The sequence below is a fragment of the Saccopteryx leptura genome, chromosome 6 (genome assembly GCF_036850995.1).
Source record: "Saccopteryx leptura isolate mSacLep1 chromosome 6, mSacLep1_pri_phased_curated, whole genome shotgun sequence".
Lineage (NCBI taxonomy): Eukaryota > Metazoa > Chordata > Mammalia > Chiroptera > Emballonuridae > Saccopteryx > Saccopteryx leptura.
The window spans coordinates 36004459-36027347 of NC_089508.1; the positions used below are offsets into that span (position 1 = coordinate 36004459).

Consider the following 22889-nt stretch of genomic DNA (forward strand, 5'->3'; position numbering starts at 1 on the left):
GCCTGGGAGGCTGTTTCTAACCTGGGGAGCGGCTGACTTCCGCATGCGCCCCGCATGGCTTCACACTGCATGTGCCCGTCTCCACAGGCACCCAGGTGAGCTTGCCTGGGCCTTTGGGGGTTTAGGGAAATTGGTATTCTAGGTGGAAATTTCTGGTACACTAACCACCACAGAGAAAAATGCACATACAGTATTTCCTGTACAAAATTTGACAGGTCCAGATTTCAGCCCGTCCAACACTTCTGCAAGTCACACACACACACACACACACACTCACTCACTCACTCAGCAGCCTCCAGCCCTCCAGCCTGGCCAGAGGCCTCCCCTTCTGAGCTGCACCAGCCCTTGGTGTCCAGCAGAGGGCACTCCTGGGCTCCCGCAGAAGGGCCTCTCCCAGAAGTTCCCTCCGAAGCTCCCATGATCGCTTGTGGTGGTCTCTGGTGGCCTTTGTCCCAGCCCCTCTCTCCCAGTGGCAGCCCCCGCTGGAAGGAGAGAGAACTCAGGGGGCTGGCACAGACTGTGGACACTGGGGCTGGGGCTGTCCCTGCCTCCCGCACCACCTGCGCTTCGGCTGTGCATCCCCGTGTCTGTGTGCCGTGGTGTCCCCGGTGTGTGGGCTTCTGGGTGACCACCTGAACAACTCCATCCATTGTCCGTTTCATGTACGTCTGTGAAAATGTAACTACATGTGTATCAGAGCCGCCTCCATCCAACATCTATGTCGGTGGGTTTGGGGGGAATGAAACCTACTTGGACCTGAGTCACTCTGGAAGGGAGGAGTGAGCCCACCCTTGAAACCCTTCTCTGAGAGCCAGCCACTCCACCAGCTGGGCAAACCGGCCTGTGCCCGGGGCCAGGAAGAAACCGGATGGCGAATCAGTGAACACCCTGCCCGAGGCCTCATGGAAACATTTCCCGCTGCTTCTCCCGTCTCAGCCCTGTGTGGAGTTTTCATGAGGATCCACGAAACTCCAAGGGAGGGTGTGAGACCCGATTGGCCTTTGACATAAGGGAAAAAAAGGAAGAGGTTTCACACAGGCTGGGAAAACTGCAGAAAGCCAGGCCTGTCCCGGGCAGGGCCTGTGTCTGCTGAGCCTCCCCTCGGGAGGCCTGGGTGACGGTGGCTGTCTGCTGTCCTGTGTGTGTGGTCTGGTGTCGGTGCCTATAGACTAGATCCACGCAGTGTCGCTTCATGTGAAACCCATCACTAGTGCATGCTGGCTTCCTGCTTGGGGGAACGGACGGGAGTGGACCAGGCACCTGAACCCTGTCTAGACTGCTGCACACCACAGGCGGCCACCCCGCCGGCCCCACCCCGGCCCTCCGCTTCCCGGTGTGTGCATGCACGCACACACGTGTGTACACGCAGGGGCCAGGGGGCCATTGCCTGCATTACTATTTTCTACAAGCACATCACGGTGTAATGCGTCACCTCCCTCACCTCGTACCTTTCCACCTTAGAGCATGTTCTAGCAAAAGCCAATCCACTCACACAGGTAAGTGTGTAAGTAAGTGTATGTGATGCCACGAAGAGGAAACGGGCATTAGGACAGGCCGGCTCCTGGAGTGGATGTCAGGACGTTGGTTCAGGAACCTCCCTGCACGGTTTTAGACAACCTAATCTTCCTGGGTCTTCTTGCCCTTGTATAGCTCTCTGCAGGATGATAGCAAGTCCAGAACATTGCTGAATGTCATCAGTGTGCCTGAATCAAGGGAGGGGTGAGGAGAGGTGGTTTCCCCCCTTCCCTCTTGGCTCCCCTTGTAGCTCTAGGAGACCTGGTCTGTCTGTCAGGTGGGTGTGAGGCTGGGTGAGGGAAGGACCGGGCAGAGGGCTGAGGTGCTTACCTTTATCCCTGTTTGGGGAAGAGGGGCAGGGTTGGACCTCATTCCCGACAAGCTCAGTGCCCCGAAGGCAGCCCTGGTTACTGGAGGGCGTCCTGGCAGCAGGCTGAGCCGTCCCCTTCCTCTTAGTGCCTGGAGCCTTCTCCCCCCGACGCCTCTGCCTTATGTGGCTCCCCTTTAGCCCAGTGTGGTTCTGGGAAGCGGGGGGGGGGGGGGGGGTCCTGCTAAGGTTCTCATCTTCCGGGCTCTGGATGCCTCAGGGTCCTCAGTGTGCCTTTTGTGGTGAGACGCTGACTGTTGAGGCGTTGAGGTTGATTTCACGGAGCAGAAGTGGCATTGCAGAGGCTCCGAGTCACTCCGGGCTCCCCCCCCCCCAGTAGCTCCGGGATGTGTCTGTGCCCAGAGCTCCTTCCTCCTGGCTTTGCGGCGGGAGGCTGGGCCTGCTGTAGGAACTGTCCCAGTGGGGCTGCTGTGACAGTCACATTGCCAAAAGGGGTTGGTGCTTCTAGGGGCTGTGACAAGAAACCCCTGTCTTCAGGGTTCATGGTTTGGGGCAACTGTGCCCTGCCTGCCTTCAAGCCTCAAGGCTAGATCCGTCTGTGGTACAGGAGGACTTCAGGGCGCCAGGCCACTCCAGAAAGCAATTTCCTGCGTGCCGCTCATGACCAGGCCCCGCCATCGGGTTGTCATGGAAAACCCTCCTACCCACGCACTCAGCACTCTTACGGTGACCTTCCAAGACTGCCTGCAGCTGGCTTCCTGAGAGGGGACTGGCATCTCGTGAGGGATGAACACTGGGAACTGAGACTTCTAGGTCCCTTGTCCCTCCCTTCCACAGTCTCCGAGGTCACTGTGGCTTCAGAGTAACCAGCACTGGAGATTGTGAGGGATGGTGCCCCCGGGGCTGAGTGGGCACTGGATTGCTGCCAGGACACCTTTCAGCCAGTGCCTGGCTGGCTCCAGCTGCTGTCACCCCCTTGGCAACCTGTGCCACTACCCCACCCCCACCCACGCCCAGCGGGCAGCCTGGAGCTTTCATCAGCGGCCAGAGACCAGGCTCTGACGTCCTTGGATGGAAGGGATGTGGGTGTGGAGGCAGCAGCTGTGTTTCTTCTTGCCTGAGCAAGCTTTCCCCATCCCTTCTCCCCTCCCCCCTGTGAGGCCCAATGGAGCTGCTATTTCAGGCATTTTGCAGTGAATGCAAATTGTGTGTTTGCTCATAATGAGCAGACCCGGCCTAGAAAGAACTTCAGTTTTCCCCTAAACTCAGGCGTGTCCTTGTCTCCCCAGGATGCCTGAGTCAGCGTGGCAGGGGTGTGTCTGCCTGCAGTCTGGCCATAGCCCCAGGACTCCAGGCTCCCCAGAGAAACTTGCTCAGGGCTCTTTCTGGACATCTGTTCACGGCTGGGTGTGCCCAGCTCTCTGCACTATGGTCAGACGTGATCTTTCTGGCCTCGCTGCTCCAAAGACGCCTTCTAAGTTGCTTTTTCCAAGCTGTGTTTCAGAGCATCCTAGATACTGACGGGCTCAGGGTGACCTCAGTTAACACTGGAGGCATCTTCAGAAATGGGGTTTGAAGCTGCCCACTTAACAGATGGGTGGTGGCTCTGGATGGGGGGAGCTGGTACATTCTAGCTCTTTTTAGTCTTTCTAATGCTGACGCAGCAAGCCCCCCTCTCCTCTAGGGCAGGGACCTCAAGAGCCTGCACAGTGGTGAGAATGCTGAGGACGGCTCCCGAGAAAGCCTCGTTCTCCTCTTGCCCACGACGCCAGTGGGCCTGGTCCCCCTCCCTGCACACTCCCCTCTCCATTCCCCTCGCTCTACCTGCTGGCCCTCTGCTCTGAGTCCCTCCCATCATCTTCCCTGGTCCACCAGCTGTCCTCTCAGACAGGTGGCCCTGGAGCAGTGTTGATTCATTCTGTTCCCCCCCATCCCGCTTCTCATGAGAGCCTCTCACTGTCCCCGCCACCAACCGGGGGACCTCTCACTGCCTGGTCCAGCCTCAGATCCTCACTGACTCTTTTCCCTATTCAGCAACAACTTCCTTCGCTTTATTTTTTTAAGGGGGGGGGGAGGAGCATCAACTTATAGTTCTACTTAGTTGTGCCATTGGTTGCTTCCTCATATGTGCCCCAACTGAGGCTCGAACCAGGCACCTTGGCCCTGTGGTAACACACTCTATCTACTGTGCCACCAGCCAGGGCAACTTCCTTCTCTTTCGACATTTGTCTCTGCTCATCCTAAGCTGCTATCTCATTTCTTTGGCCGCTCTCAACTCAACAAACCATCTCTCTCTCTTTTTTCTTCCTTGCAAATAACTATCTTCTGAATAGCCTTTCCAACCTGTCTGCCAGCAGCCCCTCACCCCTCATCCAGGGGAGAGCCCAGGCATCAGGTGCTGGAGAAGAGTAAATTCTTAGCTGGAAAAGCGGCCAGCCAATTTCCCCACCCTGCAGTTCCCCACGCTGTTTGGTTGCCTATGGCACCAGCAATAGATCTTGTCTGGCTCCAAGGCCCTCTTCCACCCTTCCAACGTTGCTCTGACGTGGTCCCATTGCCTCAGCTGACCAGCAGTGTGTCTTACATAAGCCGAGCTTATCTCTTTTACACTTTGAACCCCATCAAATGGGTCCTATCCTCTGGAGTCTAGAGCAGTGTTTTTCAAGTGCCAGTCCACCAGAAATTTTGTGCCGGTCCACAAAAGAGTTAACCACCATGCTGTTGTATGCAGACCGGCATAAGATTTCTGGTGGACCGGCTCTGGTCCGCGGACCAGCAGTTGAAAAACACTGCTCTCTAGCTTGACCTGTGGTGGCGCAGTGGATAAAGCGTCAACCTAGAAATGCTGAGGTCACTGGTTTGAAACCCTGGGCTTGCCTGGTCAAGGCACATATGGGAGTTGATGCTTCCTGCTCCTCTCCCCTGTCTCTCTCTCTCTGTGTCTCTCTCTCCCTCTCTCTCTCTCCTCTCTAAAATGAATAAATAAAATAAAAATTTTAAAAATAAATAAAAATTTAAAAAAAAAAAAAGAAAAACACTGCTCTAGAGCGACAGTATCACCCCTTCCTTTGCAGCAGGATTCAGTGGGAAGAGCACAGAGTTTGAGACCAGACAGATTTGCATCCTCAGCTTTCCACTTACTAGATGTGTGACTGTGGGCAATTTATTCATTCTCCCTGACCACCAGTTCCCTCATCTGTAAATTTGGTGTGGTGACGATACTTACCTCATAGAGAGGGAGTGAGGATTGGAACAGAAAATGTAGGTGGAATATCTGGCGTCTAGTAGGGGATTAGTTGTCTTCATTTTCCCTTCATTTTTTTTTTCTCCATCCCTCACTATAGTCTTTTCTCTCTTAAAAGAAATATCCTTCATGTGAACTCTTAACATTCATTGTCTAAGCTTCTCCAAACCTTCCTGGAGTGCCCTGCCCTTGGCACCTGCTTCACACACTCTGGAGCCAGTCTTTGCTGTGACATTGGCGAGACCATCGCATGGCTAAGGTGGGGCATTCTCTGCCTGGGGTGCATCCTTAAGCCCCGGGTTCCACTTACCAGCATCTCCTTTGGAGAGAAGCCGCTTCACTTGTGTTTCTTTGCTTGTTAGTGTGTCTGGGTTCACTGAGCGTCTTCGAGAACCACCAAAAGATCCAGAGTTCCCAAACCAGGATATTTTCTTCTAAAAACTAGAGAGCTAGTTGTCTGGGTGCTACTGTCCGTTCTGCCACCTGCTGGCAGAGCCTAGAAGTACACCTTCAACTCCTTGAGTCTAGAGAAGACGTGCATCCATCCTGTCCCACTTCTCGAATCTCCTTTGTGGAGGAGACCCCCAACTCTCTGCCTGCATCCTCCCCCAGGCCAGCTTCCTAGCAAGGCAGGACCCTAAAAAGTCAAGCTTACAAGATTCCGAGGTGGCCATTCTCCACGCACAACCCACCAGGAGCTGGGGCCTCTCCCTGTTTGACTATGATGCCAGCAGCCAGGGCACATGCCCACCTCTCAGATGTCTCCCCCTACCTCTGCCCACTGCTCCAAGCCAGAGAGCCTGGCTCTGTGCTGCAGGCAATGCCTCCGATTCCAGCCCCCCACCCCCACCCCGAGCATTCTCCCTCGTGCCGTAACTCCCACTTAGGGTCTCAGACTCGCCGCTCCAGCTAACACCCAGGGTCTCCAAGCCTTTCGCCCTTCAGTGTCCCCCGAACCCCCCCGCGCTCTAGGCTAGGAATCCCTTAGCCCTGTAGGTCTAGTCTGTGCATCTTCCTAGTGGCCCGAGGGCTAGAGCAGCAGGCCTTCTTGCCTTATAGAATGGAGGAGAGAAGGGAATCGCCATCTCATCCGTCCAGGGCCTCTGACGGAACTTCCCTGTCTCTGCAGCCACACAGTAGCCAGCTCTGGCCTGGGCTCTTCCGCCAGCACGACCTGTTTTTCTCTGCTGTCCACAGACCGCTCCGCCTGGTGGGCAAGGCACAGTCTCCATATGAGAGCAGAGCATGGTTCCAAAGGCGGCAGGACTGTCACCTCCTCCCCTCACTTGACCAAGTCTCTCTTATGAGATGGCACAAAGCATATTTACCCCTGCCACCTGAGGCAGGAGGGCCCGAACCATGTCACCATCTTTCTCGCCAGCGTCCCTCCCAGCCCCGGAGGAAGGGTAGCATTGGCCCAGGAGGAGGCAGCAGTCACCCAACACCACCTCCTCCCAGTCCTTGGCCTTCAGGATAGAGGACAGGGTGCATTTTAAATTATCTCCGTGTGAACAGTCGAGAGTACATAAGAAATCTTTGCAAACATCAGAAAAAAAACCATTTTTCAAAGCCAACCCGTGACCCAGCCATTTAACTTTTGATCACACTGGCCATGGCCTCTGAACGTCCCTGCCAGGAAATGTGGGTCAGGCACCCATTAGGAGGAAGCAGAAGGAAGGTAAGATTAAGTTGGGAAGCTGTCACCTGATCAGGCGGTGATGCAGTGAATAGAGCATCGGGCTGGGACGTGGAGGACCCAGGTTTGAAACCCCGAGGTCGCTGGCTTGAGCACGGGCTCACCAGCTTGAGTGCGGGGTCACTGCTTTGAGCATGGACATGACCCCATGGTCGCTGGCTTAAGCTTAAGGTCACTAGCTTAAGCCCAAGGTCACTGGCTTGAGCAAGGAGTCATGCTGGCTTGAGCGTGGGATCATAGATATGACCCCATGGTCGCTGGCGGCTTGAGCCCAAAGGTCACTGGCTTAAAGCCCAAAGTCACTGTCTTAAAGCCCAAGGTCACTGGCTTAAGCCCAAGATCACTGGCTTAAGCCCAAGATCACTGACTCGAGCAAGGAGTCACGCTGGCTTGAGCGTGAGATCACAGACATGACCCCATGGTCGCTGGCTTGAGCCCAAAGGTCACTGGCTTAAAGCCCAAGGTCGTTGGCTTGAGCAAGGAGTCATGCTGGCTTGAACGTGAGATCACAGACATGACCCCATGGTCGCTGGCTTGAGCCCGAAGGTCACTGGCTTGAATCCCAAGGTCTCTGGCTTGAGCAAGGGGTCACTCACTCTGCTTTAGCCCCCTGGTCAAGGCACATATAAGAAAGCAATCAAACAACTAAGGTGCCACAGTGAAGAATTGATGCTTCTCATCTCCATCCTGTCTGTCCCTATCTGTCCCCCTCTCTCTGTCAAAAAAAAAACACACAAAAAAAACACACAACAAAAACAGTTGGGAAAACGTCCTGGAAACATTCATTTTTATTTCCAGAGGACAATTCCCAAAAGTAAAGAGGATGGAAGTGAAAGTACAGGGATAAAATGTGGACCCACAGGCCTTAGGAAGACCCGTCCCAGGAGGGTAAGGGCTGCATGGCAGGGCCGAACGTGGCCGTGAGGGTCTGCCGGGCTTCCCGCCCAGCGTCAGCCATGGCAGCTTCCGAGACCACAGGGCAGGTGTGGAAAGGGCTCTGGCCCGTCCCAGGAGGGTAAGGGCTGCATGGCAGGGACGGACGTGGCCGTGAGGGTCTGCCGGGGTCCCGCCCAGCGTCAGCCATGGCAGCTCCCGAGACCACAGGGCAGATGTGGAAAGGGCTCTGGCCCGTCCCAGGAGGGTAAGGGCTGCATGGCAGGGACGGACGTGGCCGTGAGGGTCTGCCGGGGTCCCGCCCAGCGTCAGCCATGGCAGCTCCCGAGACCACAGGGCAGGTGTGGAAAGGGCTCTGGCCCATCACCAGGAGGAGCAGCGTAGCCAGAGGAGAGGTAAGGGATAAAAAGGGCTTCCCTTTTGCAATACCAATCTCCCTCCCCAAACTCTATATCCCAGTAAAGGTGGTCTGATCGGGTCCACAGGAGGACCTGGCTCCCCCCCCTATTCCTGCTGCTCCCGTCCTTCTTCCCCGCTAGGGGACGATCCAGGTGGGGCTTGGATCCTCCAGATCCTTGTGACCAGTGCTGGCTTCTATTTTTGAAGATACAAATAGTACAAGATGCATAAAGATGAGTGTGGCCTGGACACAACTCTCAAGGGGCTCTAAGATGAGAGCCCTACAGGTGTGATAAAATCTCAGGTCTGTCCAGGTCTGGAGCACATGTTCTTAATTGCCTCCAATACCTATAAACTGTGTGTGATCTTGGATAAGTCACTTAACCTCTCTGAGCAAATCTCATAGATTGGCAGTATTAGACTAGGGTAGAGGTTTTCAAACTTTCTGGTCACGTTATCCTTTCTTTGAATAAGATGTCACTAGAACCCCAGCTTATTGGAAGACCTAATTTTATGGAATACAAGCATGGCTAGCTTTACCTTTCTCCCAAGCATGGCCTTCAAACATCGCCATTGAGAGTCCCTTCCTCTCCCTTAGCGCCACCCCAGGCAGACTTTGGTCCGCCCAGTCTGAGTTTAAAGCTTCATCTGATGTCCAATATGGTGCCTGTATCCTCCCACCCTCCGTCTCTCTATCGGGTTTGAGTCGGGTCTGTAGGACCCACCATGGGGAGCACGGGGCCTGCTCTTTTGGGACTCCTTCTGAACACTCTTCTGGGCTTCCCTCCATCTCATCGTTGCCGTAGGGACTAGAAAAGGAGGCAGTCCCGTTGCTGCCTGGGGTGGTGCTGGTCTCCTGGGCTGTAACTGCCCTTGGTCCCTCAGGTGTCTGTCGAGTGTTCAGACACCGCAGGCTGGGGCTCCTTCCGGGCCCTTCCCACCCGGTGCTGTAGGGTCTCCCACAGTCAGGCCTTGGAGACGGCGTTCTGGCCAGATGGTCCCAAGCTAGGCTGCCTTCCTTGGTGCTCGTCTGGCACATAGGAGGCCCACCCATTCTTGCCCCACCTGGCCGTGGGAAGCTGGCCGCCCCATCTGTCCTGCCCTCTCTTTCTTCTCCTGCCGCAGGCACAGGGGCAGAGCAGCAAGGCCTCTGTGTAAGGAGGCGCTCAGCCTGGCCGGGCCAGGAGCACCCCCCCCACACACACACACACAGGGAGGTACTGGGAGGAAAAGCCAGTCTTCCCCCAGGGCAGGGACTCCTTACAGGCAATTGTCAGCCCCTGCTGCACACTGGAATGCATGAAAAGCTGATGAAGGAATATCATGTGCTGACCCCACGCCAGTCCAGTTAAAGCAGCATCTTGAGGGCGGAGCCTGGGCCAGTTTTGTTAGAGCTGCCGAAATGAGTGTCAAGGCTTGGGAACCACTGCCCTACCCCAGGAAACCCCCATCAGATGACAGGAGCAGGACCAGTCAGTCTGGGTTCTCCCTTTTGAAGATAATGGGGGAGACATAGGGCCTGGCACCCTAACTTTGAGGCTTTAGATACAAGTGGAAGGTAACAGAGTTCCCATTCAACATGTACAAGAGTTTTTCAAACCTGCCTCAACAGCAGTCCTCTCTTCATAGGAAATCTTGCCAGAGCCCAAGTAGAGCTCAGCCGGAGTTAGAGCAGGTGGCCGACCGCAGTGCGGTTGGGGCCGGGAGCGGGGCTCTGCCAGCAGCATGATCGGCCCCCTGGACGAGATCAGTCAGGCCCCGGCAGCTCACTCTAAGAACCTGTGGATGGTAGAGTGGGGGTAAGAATGGAGCCAGAGATGAGGGCAGCCACAGGAAGCAGGCCAGCTGGGCAGCCACAGCAGGTGGAGAGGCAGCCAGGTGGGCCGACAGGTGCACGGCAGGCGGGAACCAGGCTCAGGGGGAGGCCTGCTGGCTTCCCAGCGCTGCTGAGGAGCCATCCCTGGGGCAGAACCCCAGCAAGGTGTGCTCCTCCCATGTGCCCCTGAGCAGGGGGAAGAAGAGAGACAGTGGCCTCAGGACCTGCAGCCACCACCCCCACCAGGGCCGCAGGAGGAGAAATCCGGCGGGGACGAGAGGCCCGCCACAGAGCCTCTCTTTAAGGTCCTGGACACACCTCTGAGCGAGGGCGACGAGCCTACTACGCTGCCAGCCCAGCGGGACCACGGGCAGAGCGTGCAGATGGAGGGCTACCTGGGCCGCAAGCATGACCTGGAGGGGCCCAACAAGAAAGCATCCAACAGGTGTGTGGGGAGGAGGCTGCAGGTGGGCGGGAGGGTGGGACTTCACCAACCGAGCCTCAGCAACAGAGGTCTGTCGGGGAGAGGGTGTCCTCTACCTCTGGTCTTGAGAGCTCCCAGGCACCCCTCTGTCAGCCCAGAGGCTACCTGGCATGACAGGGAAAGCTTGTCTTCCGTTCTGGTCCCAAGTTCATCTCCTATGACCTTGTACAAGTTACTGAACCTTAGGTTAGTTTTCCGATTTGTAAAATGGGGTGACGGTACCAGCATGCCTCTGGGACCAGTGCCGCACCTGGTGCAGCGTGGGAACTCGGGGACATTCTCATTAGCCTTATCCCAGGGCTGGGCAGGTCAGCCATGGCACGCACATACCCTTGACCGAGGCCCACTTTCTGCCCATCTGGGCCTCGGCTTCCCCAGCTATTGCAAAGGAGAGGGAGCGGGGGCTGGTGTGGGTGCGTCTGGAAGTCCCTCCCGGTACTACCATACAGCAACTCCGGGACCCTAAGAGGGGCATTCAAAGGCTGTGTCCTTTGCTGACCCTGAGGCGGTCATGTCTTTGAGTTTGGTCTGTGCAAAGATGCCCACCTGTAAGGACCCTGGGGCCTCTGTCCTCAGGGAGCATCCAGAGGTTGAAGCCAGCCATATTGCCATGGCCAACAGGCAGCACCCAGAGCCTCTCCTGGGGGACGCCAAAGCTAATGCAAATACCAAAAATGCAAATACCAAAAACCCCTGAAGAGGTTGAGGGTTTATGTGGAGAGTCCAGCAGGGAAGAGGACACCAGCAGTCGCTGAGCACCTCGTACGGGCCCGGCACTATGCAGGACTGATGAACGTTTCCTAGCCACCCTGTGACACTGAGGTTTCCATCTTCCAGGTGGGGAAGAGCCTCAGAGAGGTCAAGTCATTTGTTCCAGGCAGGGTTGTACTCTAAGACCCAGCTCCTTAGCAACTGCCTCACTTGGGGTACGACCTCAAAGAAGTGGTGAGGGCAGGACGACCCCCACACTGGCCGTCCAAACCCTGGTCCCTGTAAGATGGCTCTGCAGCCAGCTTCGTACGGGTCAGGTTCCGTCTCTGGCCTCCCAGCCCTTCCTTCCTGTGTGCCCGACTAGTTTCCCTCCGCCCTGCCCTCCAAAGGAAGAAGGAAGAAACGCTTCATGTTCCTCAGCGTTCGTGTCGGTGAAAACACATGCTTCCCATTTATAGATGAAGGAGCATAGGTGAGCCCAAGTTAGCTGATAACATTACCAGTCACCAAACGTACCAGCTGAGATGAGCCTTGATTTGCACAAAAAATATTTCTTCTAAAAGTGCTAGCACAGTGTACGGGGCATATAGCAACAAAAGAAAAGCAGCAGCCACCACCAGGACCACCCCTGCTCTCCTCACTCTGTGGCTCTGGAGTGGGAGTCACATGTGCTAATAGAGGTGCAAGTGCTTTGGAAAACTTACACTGTTGGTTTTAGGCTCAGTCATTCTACTTCTAGAAATGTATCTCAAGGTAAGATCACAGTTATAGGTGTAGATTTATGAGAAAGAATGTTATAATTATTTAAATTGTACCGTTTAATTACCAGTATCACATGGTCCGCCAGTAAAGGGGCTATTTATGTATACGATGGGATACCGTACAGCTATTCAAAATTACTTTCAAGAAATAATATGTGAGGATATGAGCAAACAGTCCTGACACAGTGTTAAGCTTAAAAGCAGGACATAAAACTAGATATACAGTGGAATACAACTTTAGGTATACAGTATATACTATATGTGTGGGCAAAAATAGATTTACAGTTATAATACAAATAAGTAATGCAATTAATAAATAATAATACAAGAATAAACTGGAAGGAAATATATAGTTAACAAAAGTTAACTTTTGGCAATGATATAGATATGACTTTTTTTTTTTTAAGTGAGAGAGAGGAAGGGAGAGATGAGAAGCATCAACACATAGTTGTATCACTTGAGTTGTTTGTTGATTGCTTCTCATATGTGCCTCGCCCTGGGAGCTCCAGCTGAGCCAGTGATCCCTTGCTCAAGCCAGCAACCTTTGAGCTCAAGACAGTGACCCTGCACTCAAGTTGGATGAGCCTGCGCTCAAGTCTGCAACCCTGGGGTTTTGAACCTGGGACCTCAGCGTCCCAGGTTGACGCTCCTTCCATTGTGCTACCACCACTGGTCAGCCATGGAGATGACTTTTATTTCCAATTTTTTTACAGTAATGTGTATTACTATGTATCTCGGCAAATATGGTGGGTTTTTTTTTAATTTTTTTATTTATTTTTTTTTGTATTTTTCTGAAGCTGGAAATGGGGAGAGACAGACAGACTCCCGCATGCGCCCGACCGGGATCCACCCGGCACGCCCACCAGGGGCGATGCTCTGCCCCTCCGGGGCATCGCTCTGCCGCAACCAGAGCCACTCCAGCGCCTGGGGCAGAGAGAGGCCAAGGAGCCATCCCCAGCGCCCGGGCCATCTTTGCTCCAATGAAGCCTTGGCTGCGGGAGGGGAAGAGAGAGACCGAGAAGAAGGAGGGGGAGGGGGGTGGAGAAGCAAATGGGCACTTCTCCTATGTGCCCTGGCCGGGAATCGAACCCGGGTACCCCGCACGCCAGGCCGACGCTCTACTGCTGAGCCAACCAGCCAGGGCTTTTTTTTTAAAAAAAAGATACTGCCCTAGGAATTGAGTATAGAGCCACTGTACCAGGACTGCCGGCAACCTGCCTGTTTGCATCGTTGCAGGTCCTGGAGCCACCTGTACTGCGTGCTCAGGAACAGCGAGCTGACCTTCTACAAGGACGCCAAGAACCTGGCCCTGGGGGTGCCCTACCACGGGGAGGAGCCCCTGGCCCTGAGACACGCCATCTGTGAGATTGCTGCCAACTACAAGAAGAAGAAGCATGTCTTCAAACTGAGGTGAGGCCCCTCCTGCCCACTGTCCCTTTTCTGGTGGTTTGACTTGGCATCAGCAGCTGGACGGGGGCCCGCTTCAGGGGACCAGCTCCACGCCTGAGGTGCCCTTCAGGGGGGTTTTAAACCAAAGAGGCGAAATGTCCAGATGCCTAACTCTCTCAGAAGGTGCTATGTGCCTGAGAGGGAACTGTGGGGTCAGAGCCAGCCCTCCGCCCGGGCTCCAGAGGTGGCCACAGGACAGGAAACCCTTTGTCCTCCTAGGTTGAGCAATGGCAGCGAGTGGCTCTTCCATGGCAAGGATGAGGTGAGTGCGGGCAGCCTGGCCCAGACCCCTGCCAGCCAAGGGGCAGGTGGAGGGGGCTCCAGCCACTTGACCTCAGGGCTCCCTCAGAATGGGCAGTCCTAGGGCCCCCTCCCATTCTTTGTGGGGGCACCTGGGGGTGTGAAGCCCTGACCCTCCCATCCTGCAGGAAGAGATGCTGTCCTGGCTGCAGGGCGTGAGCACCGCCATCAACGAGTCCCAGAGTATCCGCACCAAGGCCCAGAGCCTGCCCTTGTCCTCCATCACCGGCCCCGACGCCAGCCTCAGCAAGAAAGAGAAGAGATTCAGTTTCTTCCCCAAAAAGAAGTAGCCTCTCGCAGTGCCCCTCAGGTGGGGCCGGGCTGCAGGTGCCGCAGTGCCTCCCTTGACTGCCCAGGACAGGCCGGGGCGCCCTCGGCCTTGACCACGGCCACAGCCCTCCTCCGCCGGCTGCCTGCTGCCCGCCTGCTCCAAGTCACCGGGCGGGGCTCCGGGGCCCACACTGCATTGCGATGGCTGCCTCCGCCCGCCGCCGATGCCTGCTCCCCCACCACGCGCACAGCGGCTCCCGGGACAGAGGCTCCTGGCTCCACTCAGGGCCTCCGGGCCTGGAAGCAGGATACGGTTTTCCCAGGCACACGCCCTCCTCCCCACCCCGTTCTTGGGGCTGAGGATGCACCAGCCCCCACCCTCAAGCCCCATAAAAGCTGGAGGAGAAGGTGAGATGGGTTCCTCAGATGCTGCCCACTCCCAAAGCACTTCTTGCTTGGGATCACCCCCCTACCATACTTGGTCAAAACCAAGGAAAGAGAAGAGGACACTGGAAACAGGTGACCTGTCCCTGGGGCATTAGGAAGTACCCTTCAGGTAGGCCCACTGGGCCCCAGCTCTGGGAAAAGGGCTGCTGGGGACTGAGCGGATACTGTGGGCCTCCTCAGAACTGGGACTCTCACCTCAGGGCCACCGCACCCCTGCCCCATGTCTCCCACACGCCCTCTGCCCCCACAGGCAGCAGAAGGCTTAGGAGGCCCTCCAGCTGGTCCTCTGAAAACCTCAGTTAGAGCTGGGAGCTGGAGCTCAGAGCTGGGGGCGGGAGGTGGGTCCTGACCCTGCCTGTTAGAGCTCAGAGCTGGGGGCGGGAGGTGGGTCCTGACACTGCCTGTTAAGAGCTGGGAGCTGGAGCTCAGAGCTGGGGGTGGGAGGTGGGTCCTGACCCTGCCTGTTAGAGCTCAGAGCTGGGGGCGGGAGGTGGGTCCTGATCCTGCCTGGGCGCTGCCTCCGCACTCTGGGAGCCCCTTTTCAGTAGCAGCTGAACCAGCAACACCCGACTCAGACCCAGGACCCGTGAGAGACAGTATGGTCCCCAGATCTTAGGTGGACAGACCAGCACCTGGAGTAAAGCATCCCAAAGCCAAATGCCCCATGTGTATTGTCTGCAGCTGGTACCATCCAAAGGTACTGGCTGGACAGCTAGCCAAGTTCATGCATGACCTATCACCCTAGGTGGCACAAAGGGCCACACCAGGGTGCTGCCACCCACATAACAACCCCTGGACAGCTGGGACAGATGCTCTGGGGCCAGAGCCACGAGGTGTGGCACCCCAGCTCAGCTTCTGAAGGCCCTGGCCTTGGGTGAGTCACATAGGTACAGAAATCACCAAATGTCTCCCCACCGCACACCCCTCCCCAAGCACAGCCAACAGGGCCCTGCGCCCTTGAGCCGCAGGGGTAGCCTTCCCCGTGCTGCTGAGGTCCGACTCCTGACGGGAAGAGCGCTCGTTCCATGAGGATTTCCCCGCCGCTCCGAAAGCAGTGCAGCTCCAGCCCAGCGTCCTAACTTAGGTTCAAAAGAGGGGTCAAGCTGGCAGCGGCAGGAGTTCCCCTTGGGGAGACCGTAAAGGTCCCCAGGGCCCGCAGCTGCCATCTCCTGCCTCGGTTTCCCCAGGTGAAGAAGAAGCCTTAGACACGCTGATACGGTTCCTTCAGGTGTGGGTGGGGCTCAGGTAGAAGTCACAGGGGTCAGCATCCAGACTTCCTGGGCCTTCCCAGGAGCCCCTGTGCAGCCACACTCGGGGAGCAAGGCCACTGTGTCAGGGTGAAGTGGACTTCAAACAAGAACCACAGGATGAAGTTCTCCGACCGAGCCTGACACCCCCAGATCAGGCGGTCCCACCTCTGTCGCCAGGGTCTTCACCTGGCCTCTGTGCACTGCGCCCTACAGCCCTCTGTACCTACAGGGAACGCAGCACACAGACCCTTCACCAGCCTCTTTCTGCATCTGGGGAACCGAGGCAGGAGGCCATGAGGTGACTGCACTCACCTGGCCATACAGAAGGGACACGTCCGCTCTGGGGCAGACAGCATGTTCCTTGCTGAAGAGCAGACGGTGGCATGAGCTCCCCCCACCCCTTCCCTGGGCCGGTTGTGAGCGGGCCCAGAGACAAGCCCCCCCACCCATGTGTGCCAAAGTAGCACCTGAGAGGAATCTCCAACAAGCAACTCGAGTCCCAAGAACGAAAGGGCCCCAAAGGAAGCGCCAGGCCCCCTGGACTGTTCAGGGCAGCCAGCTGCATGTGACCCGCCATCTATTGCCAGCTCCCACAGGTCCCTCCCACATCACACAGGCCCCAAGACCCTCCCCCAACTGGGCTGAAATCACAGGCACCCAGTTTTGAGACTGTGCCACATGGGGGCCCCTGGCACCCTGGTAAGGTGTTTTGTTTTTTGTTCTCCTTACATTTTCTACTCTGCTATCTTTTACCAGTATTCCCAGACTAGGTTGACTCAGCTCCAGTCCACACCAGCATAACAGGCTTCCTCTCAGGGCAGTTTAGAGGAAGCTCCTTCTGGGCATGGTCAGGTGGTCCTCCTTCCCCTTCCTCCCTGCCTCCACTGACTCCGGCTGAGAGGGGAGTGTGGACAGCTCTTGGGCTTCCCTCCCCCCACCAGCAACCATCACAGGAGGCCTACAGTAGGCTCAGCACCCACCCACACCACTTACTTCCTGCCTATCGGAGGGCAACTAGGGTCCCCGAGGCTGGTCCTGGATCCCCCTCCCCCCTTCAGTGGGAGGGGGCAGAGAGCCAAAGGACCACATGGCTTGGTCCCTTGGACAAGCAAGCTCAGGGAGGACACACGGAGGAGGCAGCTCCAGAGGACTGCAGCCCTGTTGGGTATAGACCATGCCATCTGGGGCCACTGGGCCTTGGCCTCCACCTGCTCAAATGTGCTTCCACCAAACAGAGGAAACCCATTTACTAGTTTTTCTAATAAATCAGTAACTGCACACTTCTCTCCATTTCTTATTCGACAAGCCTTGTTTCCCTTTGACCTGGGCCAAAGAGGCTACAGAGTGAGCAAGAAGGGAGCTGTGTCCAAGTCACACTCTTTGGCTTGTCCCTGAGTCTTACGGGACAACTCTGCCGGCACCCGGGGCCTGTGCCTCACCAGAGACCCTGATTAAAGCTCACTTGGCCACGCATTCAACCATCCTGAACCTGCTGTAGGCCTTTCCCACAGAGCTCAGGAGAGAGATCTTGGCTGGACATCAGAATCACCGGGCCTGCAATTCCTCTCCAAAGGGGAACTCACTTGGTCCGGGAGAATGGAATGGAGGCACAGCCATTCTTCAGAAGGCTACCCTGATCATTCTAATGGGCAGCTGGTGACAACCACTGAGCTGGTCCCAGTTTCCAGATGTACATAGATGGTTGTGCAAGAACCACCTGGGAAAGGTAGTCACTACAGCTTCCCAGGCTCCACCCACTGAAGAGTCTGAGTCAGGGAGTGTGAGAAGCAGCGAATCATCCAGCTCCTACAATTTACATGTGAGGAAAAAGCAAGAGTGTAGGCGACCCAGCACACTAACAGCAGGGCCAGGCCCAAAACCTGGGTCTCCTCTCGCTCCATTATGTCTGTGGGTGCTCAATGTCATAACCCCAGACTGGCCTGGTGTAAGCCAGCCCGCTCCTCCGTGACTGGGAGTGGCCACAGAACGCTCAGGGCAGCTAGTGTGACACGGGTCACCTCTGCCCTGTTTCTGCCCAGCAGGTGCTCTACGAGCCGCTGAGCTTCCCTCGACCTCAACGGACTGTGTGTACCATCTTTAGGTTGAGTCTACCCTCCTGGGCCAGAAGACCTGTGGGGACACTTGAGGACAGTTCTACCACCTGGGTGCCCCCAGCCCCACTCCTCCCAGGGCCCAGACAGAAGAAATAGGGCAAAACAAGGCTGATCCACCATGAAGAAAGAGCAGAAAACCCAACTAGAACTAGGGAGGTATTCTCAGACCTTTTAAAACAAAGGCGCTTTGAGAACGGGATGGAAACTGAGGATGCAGTCCAGAAAAAATGCACCTGCACTCCTCATGCCACGTTCCACGCCACCTCAAGACAGTTCTAGCCACCAGGTTTAGAATCCCCGCCTCCTGGGAATGAGGGGGAGAGGAGAGTAAAAGGCGCCATACACCCCACCCCTACTTCCACCCCTCCACCTCGCCCCTACTCACTTCAGTCCAACTCTAGCCCCTGAGGAAAAGAGCTAAGGCTGGCAGGATGCCCCTGCCCCTGCCCCTGCCCCCGCAAGAGGATGTCAGGCTGAGGGCGGACAGGGAAGTCCACGGGCGTAGATTAGCCAAGAACAAGAGTCCTCCCACACATCCTGCTCTCCCAACCTCCCCCACGAGCACCCTGGTGCCTGTGCCTTGTGAACATGGACGAGTGAACAGGAACGCTACAACCCCCTCGTCCCGCCTCTCCACCCCAGCCAGGCCCAGTAAGGAGGACACACAGGTCGGTTGGTCAGCAGTGGTTATTGCACCGTTGGCAAATAATGAAATGTGTACACATTAGCGACAACCACAGGGTCAGCAAGACAACCCACACAAGTACCTGAACGGAGTCCGTTACATTCTTCACGGGAGGGGAATCGACAACAGGGAAGACACACAGTTGAGCGCACACAACCACACCACAGAAAGAAAAGCAATAAATTACGGACCTCGTTCCTGCCTGGATCCTAAGAAAGGCAGTTCAAGAGCCCAGCCCCTGCAGGCCCCCTTCCCACGCCTCTGGCGGGCTCCCCGGCCTGGCAGGGGCCAGCCAACGCTGGAGGCTCGTGCCGGGCTTGCTCTCCCTGGGAAGAGGTGAGCTTAAATACGTGGTTTCTTATCAGAGAAGAGCTATACACAAGGGAAGTGGCCACATTGGTCTCAGAGGGCAGAGGGGCTCATCCGGGCCCGTGGAAGGTCACCGTGAGCCTGGGGGGCACCAGTGTGGTCACAGCAGGTGAAGGCACTTGCTCAGGACAGAGACCTCTTCCCGACACGGCCTTTCTGAGGGCCCGGTGTGAGGTCGGCACTTGCTCATCAGTACAGAGACCTCTTCCCGACACGGCCTTTCTGAGGGTCCGGTGTGAGGTCCCGTCAGGAGGGTGAGCTCAGGCTTGTGAGCAGGTGCCACGTTCTTCCCCGGCCCCCGGACACCCTCCCCCAGGGCACAACAGTCAACCTACAGAGTTCAAGGCCTGGAACTTCTCCCTCAGGTTTCTCACTCTGCCTGGCTGGCTTGGGTCCACTGGGTCCCTGGGACCCTCTTCCTTCAGCTGGTACTCTGCAGATTCCTGCAAGTCCTGGCCCTGCCCCACCATGGCTGCTGGTCCCTGGCCACCGCCCTGCTGCAGCCCCGCAGTGGGGCTGGGCAGGGGCGTCTTCTCCATGACCACCACCCGCTGGTGGTTCTCCAGGGTGAGGTCTGCAGTGACATACAGGGCCTCCCCGCCCTCCGGCCCACTGTGGGGCAGTCCTCCAGGAGGCTGGGGCGGGGCCGCCGCCGGGCCTGCCCGGCCCCGCTTGGCACTCAGGCTGCTGCAGCGGCCCAGCCGGCCCGACAGAGGCGGCTCCGCCATGTTGGGCACCGAGCGGCTCCGGTTGACGGGCGGGCCTCGGGGCCGGCCGCCCTCGGCCTGGACCGCCTCGTCATGGGAGGCGTACTTGGAGCAGAGCTCTCGGACGTCGGGCCAGTTGAAGGTCTCAGTGTCCAAGGGGCTGAGGGGGCTCCGAGAGGAGGGCCGCGCCCCCGGCGAAGCGGTCCTCGAGCTGGCGGCGGAGGGGCTGTGGGAGAGAGGCCTCGGCGACGTCTCCCCGGCAGGGCGCGGCTTGGGCGGGCTGTGCTCCGGGGCCAGCGCCTGCTCGCGGTGGAGGGACAGCACCGGCTTCCTCCGCCCTGCGGGGAGAAAGACAGCTGCCTGAGCCACCGGGCGGGAGGGGAGGCCTCGGAACTGCCTTCAGCTCTCTTCTGGGGGAGGCAGGCTGGTGGGGTTGGGGTGGGACAAGGGGAGGGGGCTCTCATTCACCGTCCACAGCTCCTCTGTCAAAGGGACAGGGGGAGAATAAAGAAAAGGCAGTGGGCAAGGGACCAAGAGTCAAAGGAAGAAAGACGAGAGCTTCTGCTTTCCCAGAAAAGAGGGGGCAGGGCTACACATCCTCCAGAGGTCTCTGCTCCCCAGAAAGGGCCGGGGCAGGGCAGTCACAGGGCAGTGACAGGCTCAGCCCGCGCACACGTGACCTCGGGCGTCAGACCAGCTGCCGGGGCTTGCCCCGGCCCTTGGTGCGGGGTCCAGGCTTCTCTTTGGTAGAGGTTTTTTAGGGGTCACTTTCCCCCAAAAGCTAAGTGGCTCCTAAAAGGCTCTTCTGCCCTGGACTTGAGGAAGGGGCCCACTCCCCGCCCCCCACCCTACCTTTGCCACCAGACGGTGCTCCAGCCTCCTCCGGCAGGCAGGGGACGGTGGAGGTGGCCTCTTCCCACGGCAGCGGTAGCCTGGCCGGCCCGGCCTTGCTCTTGATCCGGAGGCTGTACTGGCGGGCCAGCTGGTAGACCTTGTTCTTGACTCGCTCGCTCACGCGGCTGTCCATCACGTGGGAGAGCTGCACTATGCAGGGGTGCAGCGGGGCCGCCAGCTCCCCCTGGGCGCCGCTGCTCAACTCCTTCACCAACTCCTTCAGCTCCCGGGCCAGGTGGGCCGGGCTGGCCCGCCCAGGGGGGGAGGCGCTCTCCGGGGAGGCAGCGGCCGACTCCTCAGTGATGGCTCCCAGCTCGTGATCCTCCAGGATGAAGAGCGGCTCGTGCAGGTCGAAGCCATTGGCCTGGCCTTGGCCTGGCCCCTTCCGAGAAGACTCCATCCCCTCCCAGATTTTCACAATTTCTGAAGATGGGCGGAACTCAGCATCTGTAACCGGAGCTGGGTCGCCAGCACCTGCCTGGCCAGGTCCTGGGAGATCAAACAGGGCCCATGAAGCCGGCCTGGAGCCCGCCTGTCTCTTGGGCCCCAGCGGGGCCGCTGGCGCTGGGTCCGGCCTGGGCAGGTTGTTGAACCTGGAGATGGAGTTTCTCACCAGGCCTTTGGGGATGTAGGAGAGGCTCTCCCGGCGCCGGATGCTGAAGCCCGCATCGTGGTGCTCTGCGTTTTCGTAGTAGCTCTTGATTTTGTCCAGCAACAGCCGGTCTCGGGTGGAGAGTGTCGACTCCTTCTTCTTGCAGGAGGAAGGCCTGTCGGTCTCCACTGAGCAGCCTGGGGTTGGGAGCTCCGTCCCGTTGACCAGAGGACCCCCCTCTGTGGCCACCCCCACACTGAGCTCCGGCTCTGGGGAGAGCTGGGAGCTGAGGGAGTCTGTGGTGCTGCCACACCGGGCCAGGCCCTTCTCGCTGCCCTCCAGGCTGAGCACGCTGCTGCTCCGGCTGGTCAGCCTCGGGGTCACGACGCCGGGGGACCTGCTGTCCTCCGGGGCCAGGCTGCTCCGCCGGGAAAAGCTGCTGACGAACCGCTCAGCGATGACGCTGGCCTGGTCCAGCACAGAGGGCGGCAGGAGGCTCTCGGGCTCCTGAGCAGCCCCTATTCTCCCCTCCTCCTCCTCTTCCTCCTCCTCCTCCTCCTCCTCCTCCTCCTCGCTGCTCAAGGCCTTAATGTCCTCAGCACTCTCGGCCACCACAAAGTCCACCATGTCACACGGGTGGCCCAGTCCCAGCAGCTCCTGGTGGGCATCAAGCTGTGTTCCCAGGACATCTGGAGATTCTGCGTCTGAGGGCATCTCCTCAGCGCTGGGACCTTCCACGTCAGCAAACACCTGCTCGGTCCCAGGCTCAGGGTCCGGCTCAACCTGGGACAGCACAGAGAGCTCAGCTGAGACCCAAGGCATGAGAAGACAGCACGCCTGCTCAAAGCCTAGTGAGAGGGGGCTGGTTTAGGACCGAAGGGATGGCGGGTCCTTAGGGAGAGGAACACAATTAATTCTGTCTTTCAGTGACCCTGCAGCTGGGGTGCTGGGCCCATGTCCTCAAACCTAAGGAAAATTCTAGAAATACAGATGAGGAAAGGTGGTGGCACCTCTCTGTGGCAGCCTGTCTGGGAGCTGAAGGGACACATGGGAACATACACAGAGTCAGAGCCATGACACCAGCATCCCCTGCCCAACGCTGAAGCACTTCCCACAGCCTTAGAGGCTCCCAACATGGACGTCGTTCTGGGTTCAAACCCAGGCCTGAGCAACATGAGAAGTCCTCCAACTCCCTTATGGGGCCAGGGCCTCCCATGTGGCTCAGGGTCCAGAGGGTAACAGGACCACAGGCTGGACTCCTGTCAGAGGATGAGCCAGGAATCTTGGCTCCTGGGAATGACTCCACATATGTCCAGCAGGTGGGCAAGGAAGGAAGAAAATGTGACAACTCCCTCTTGACCACCTTGTAAGTCATTTGAACCACAAAACTGGCTAATACTTTCCAGTATTAAAACTGGCTAACGCTTTCCAGAGGTCTGTAGGGAGAAGATAAGCCAACACTCTACATTCCGAGGAATCAGGCTGGATTCCGAATGACCTAGTTCGGGATCGACAGAGCGAAACCCGTGACCTAGGCCTGCACTGTCCAGCAGCTGCGGCCGCCAGCCACACGTGCCTGCCGAGCACCTGAAAGGTGGCTAGTCCAAACGGAAAACAGCTGGGTAATGGGAAAATGCACACCAGACTGCAGAAACTTCATCCAAAAAAAAGAAGTATAAAACATCTCATTAATAGTTTTTTATATTGATTACATATCGAAATGATAATAATTTGGACATACTGGAATAAATGATTTTTTAATGTAGCTCCTAGACAGTTTAAAATTACACGTGGCCAGCATCCTGTTTTCACTGGGCAGCACTATCCTAGATGCTTAACCAATGCCATTCAGGTTTCTCAGTCCTGTCCTGGCTGTGAGGCCCATGCGGGGGTCTAGGCCTCATGAACAAATTTTTCCTGTAACTTTGGGAAAGCAAGGGACTCCATTTCCAAACTGCCCAGAG

General features: G+C 57.2%; 2 protein-coding genes across 15 annotated transcripts in view; one reads left to right on the forward strand and one right to left on the reverse strand.

Moving 5' to 3' along the window:
* Positions 1-16842, forward strand: part of SPTB (spectrin beta, erythrocytic) — a 133968-nt gene extending 117126 nt beyond the window's left edge. For 3 of the 6 annotated variants that reach the window (XM_066343792.1, XM_066343791.1, XM_066343793.1), the window contains 4 exons: positions 10087-10337; positions 13085-13258; positions 13517-13559; positions 13726-16842. In XM_066343792.1, the coding sequence (XP_066199889.1) occupies positions 10087-10337; positions 13085-13258; positions 13517-13559; positions 13726-13887 (630 nt within the window). In that variant the 3' untranslated portion in view covers positions 13888-16842. The remainder of the gene's footprint in view (positions 1-10086; positions 10338-13084; positions 13259-13516; positions 13560-13725) is intronic. The other 3 variants (XR_010746272.1, XR_010746271.1, XR_010746273.1) reach the window with 3 other exon arrangements.
* Positions 16843-19054: 2212 nt separating this feature from the next.
* The window catches only part of PLEKHG3 (pleckstrin homology and RhoGEF domain containing G3), a 77049-nt gene continuing 73214 nt past the window's right edge, over positions 19055-22889 (reverse strand). For all 9 annotated transcript variants that reach the window (XM_066388039.1, XM_066388040.1, XM_066388037.1 and 6 more), the window contains 2 exons: positions 20292-21708; positions 19055-19777 (listed from right to left, as the gene is read on the reverse strand). In XM_066388039.1, coding sequence (XP_066244136.1) covers positions 19059-19777; positions 20292-21708 — 2136 coding nt within the window. In that variant the 3' untranslated portion in view covers positions 19055-19058. The remainder of the gene's footprint in view (positions 19778-20291; positions 21709-22889) is intronic.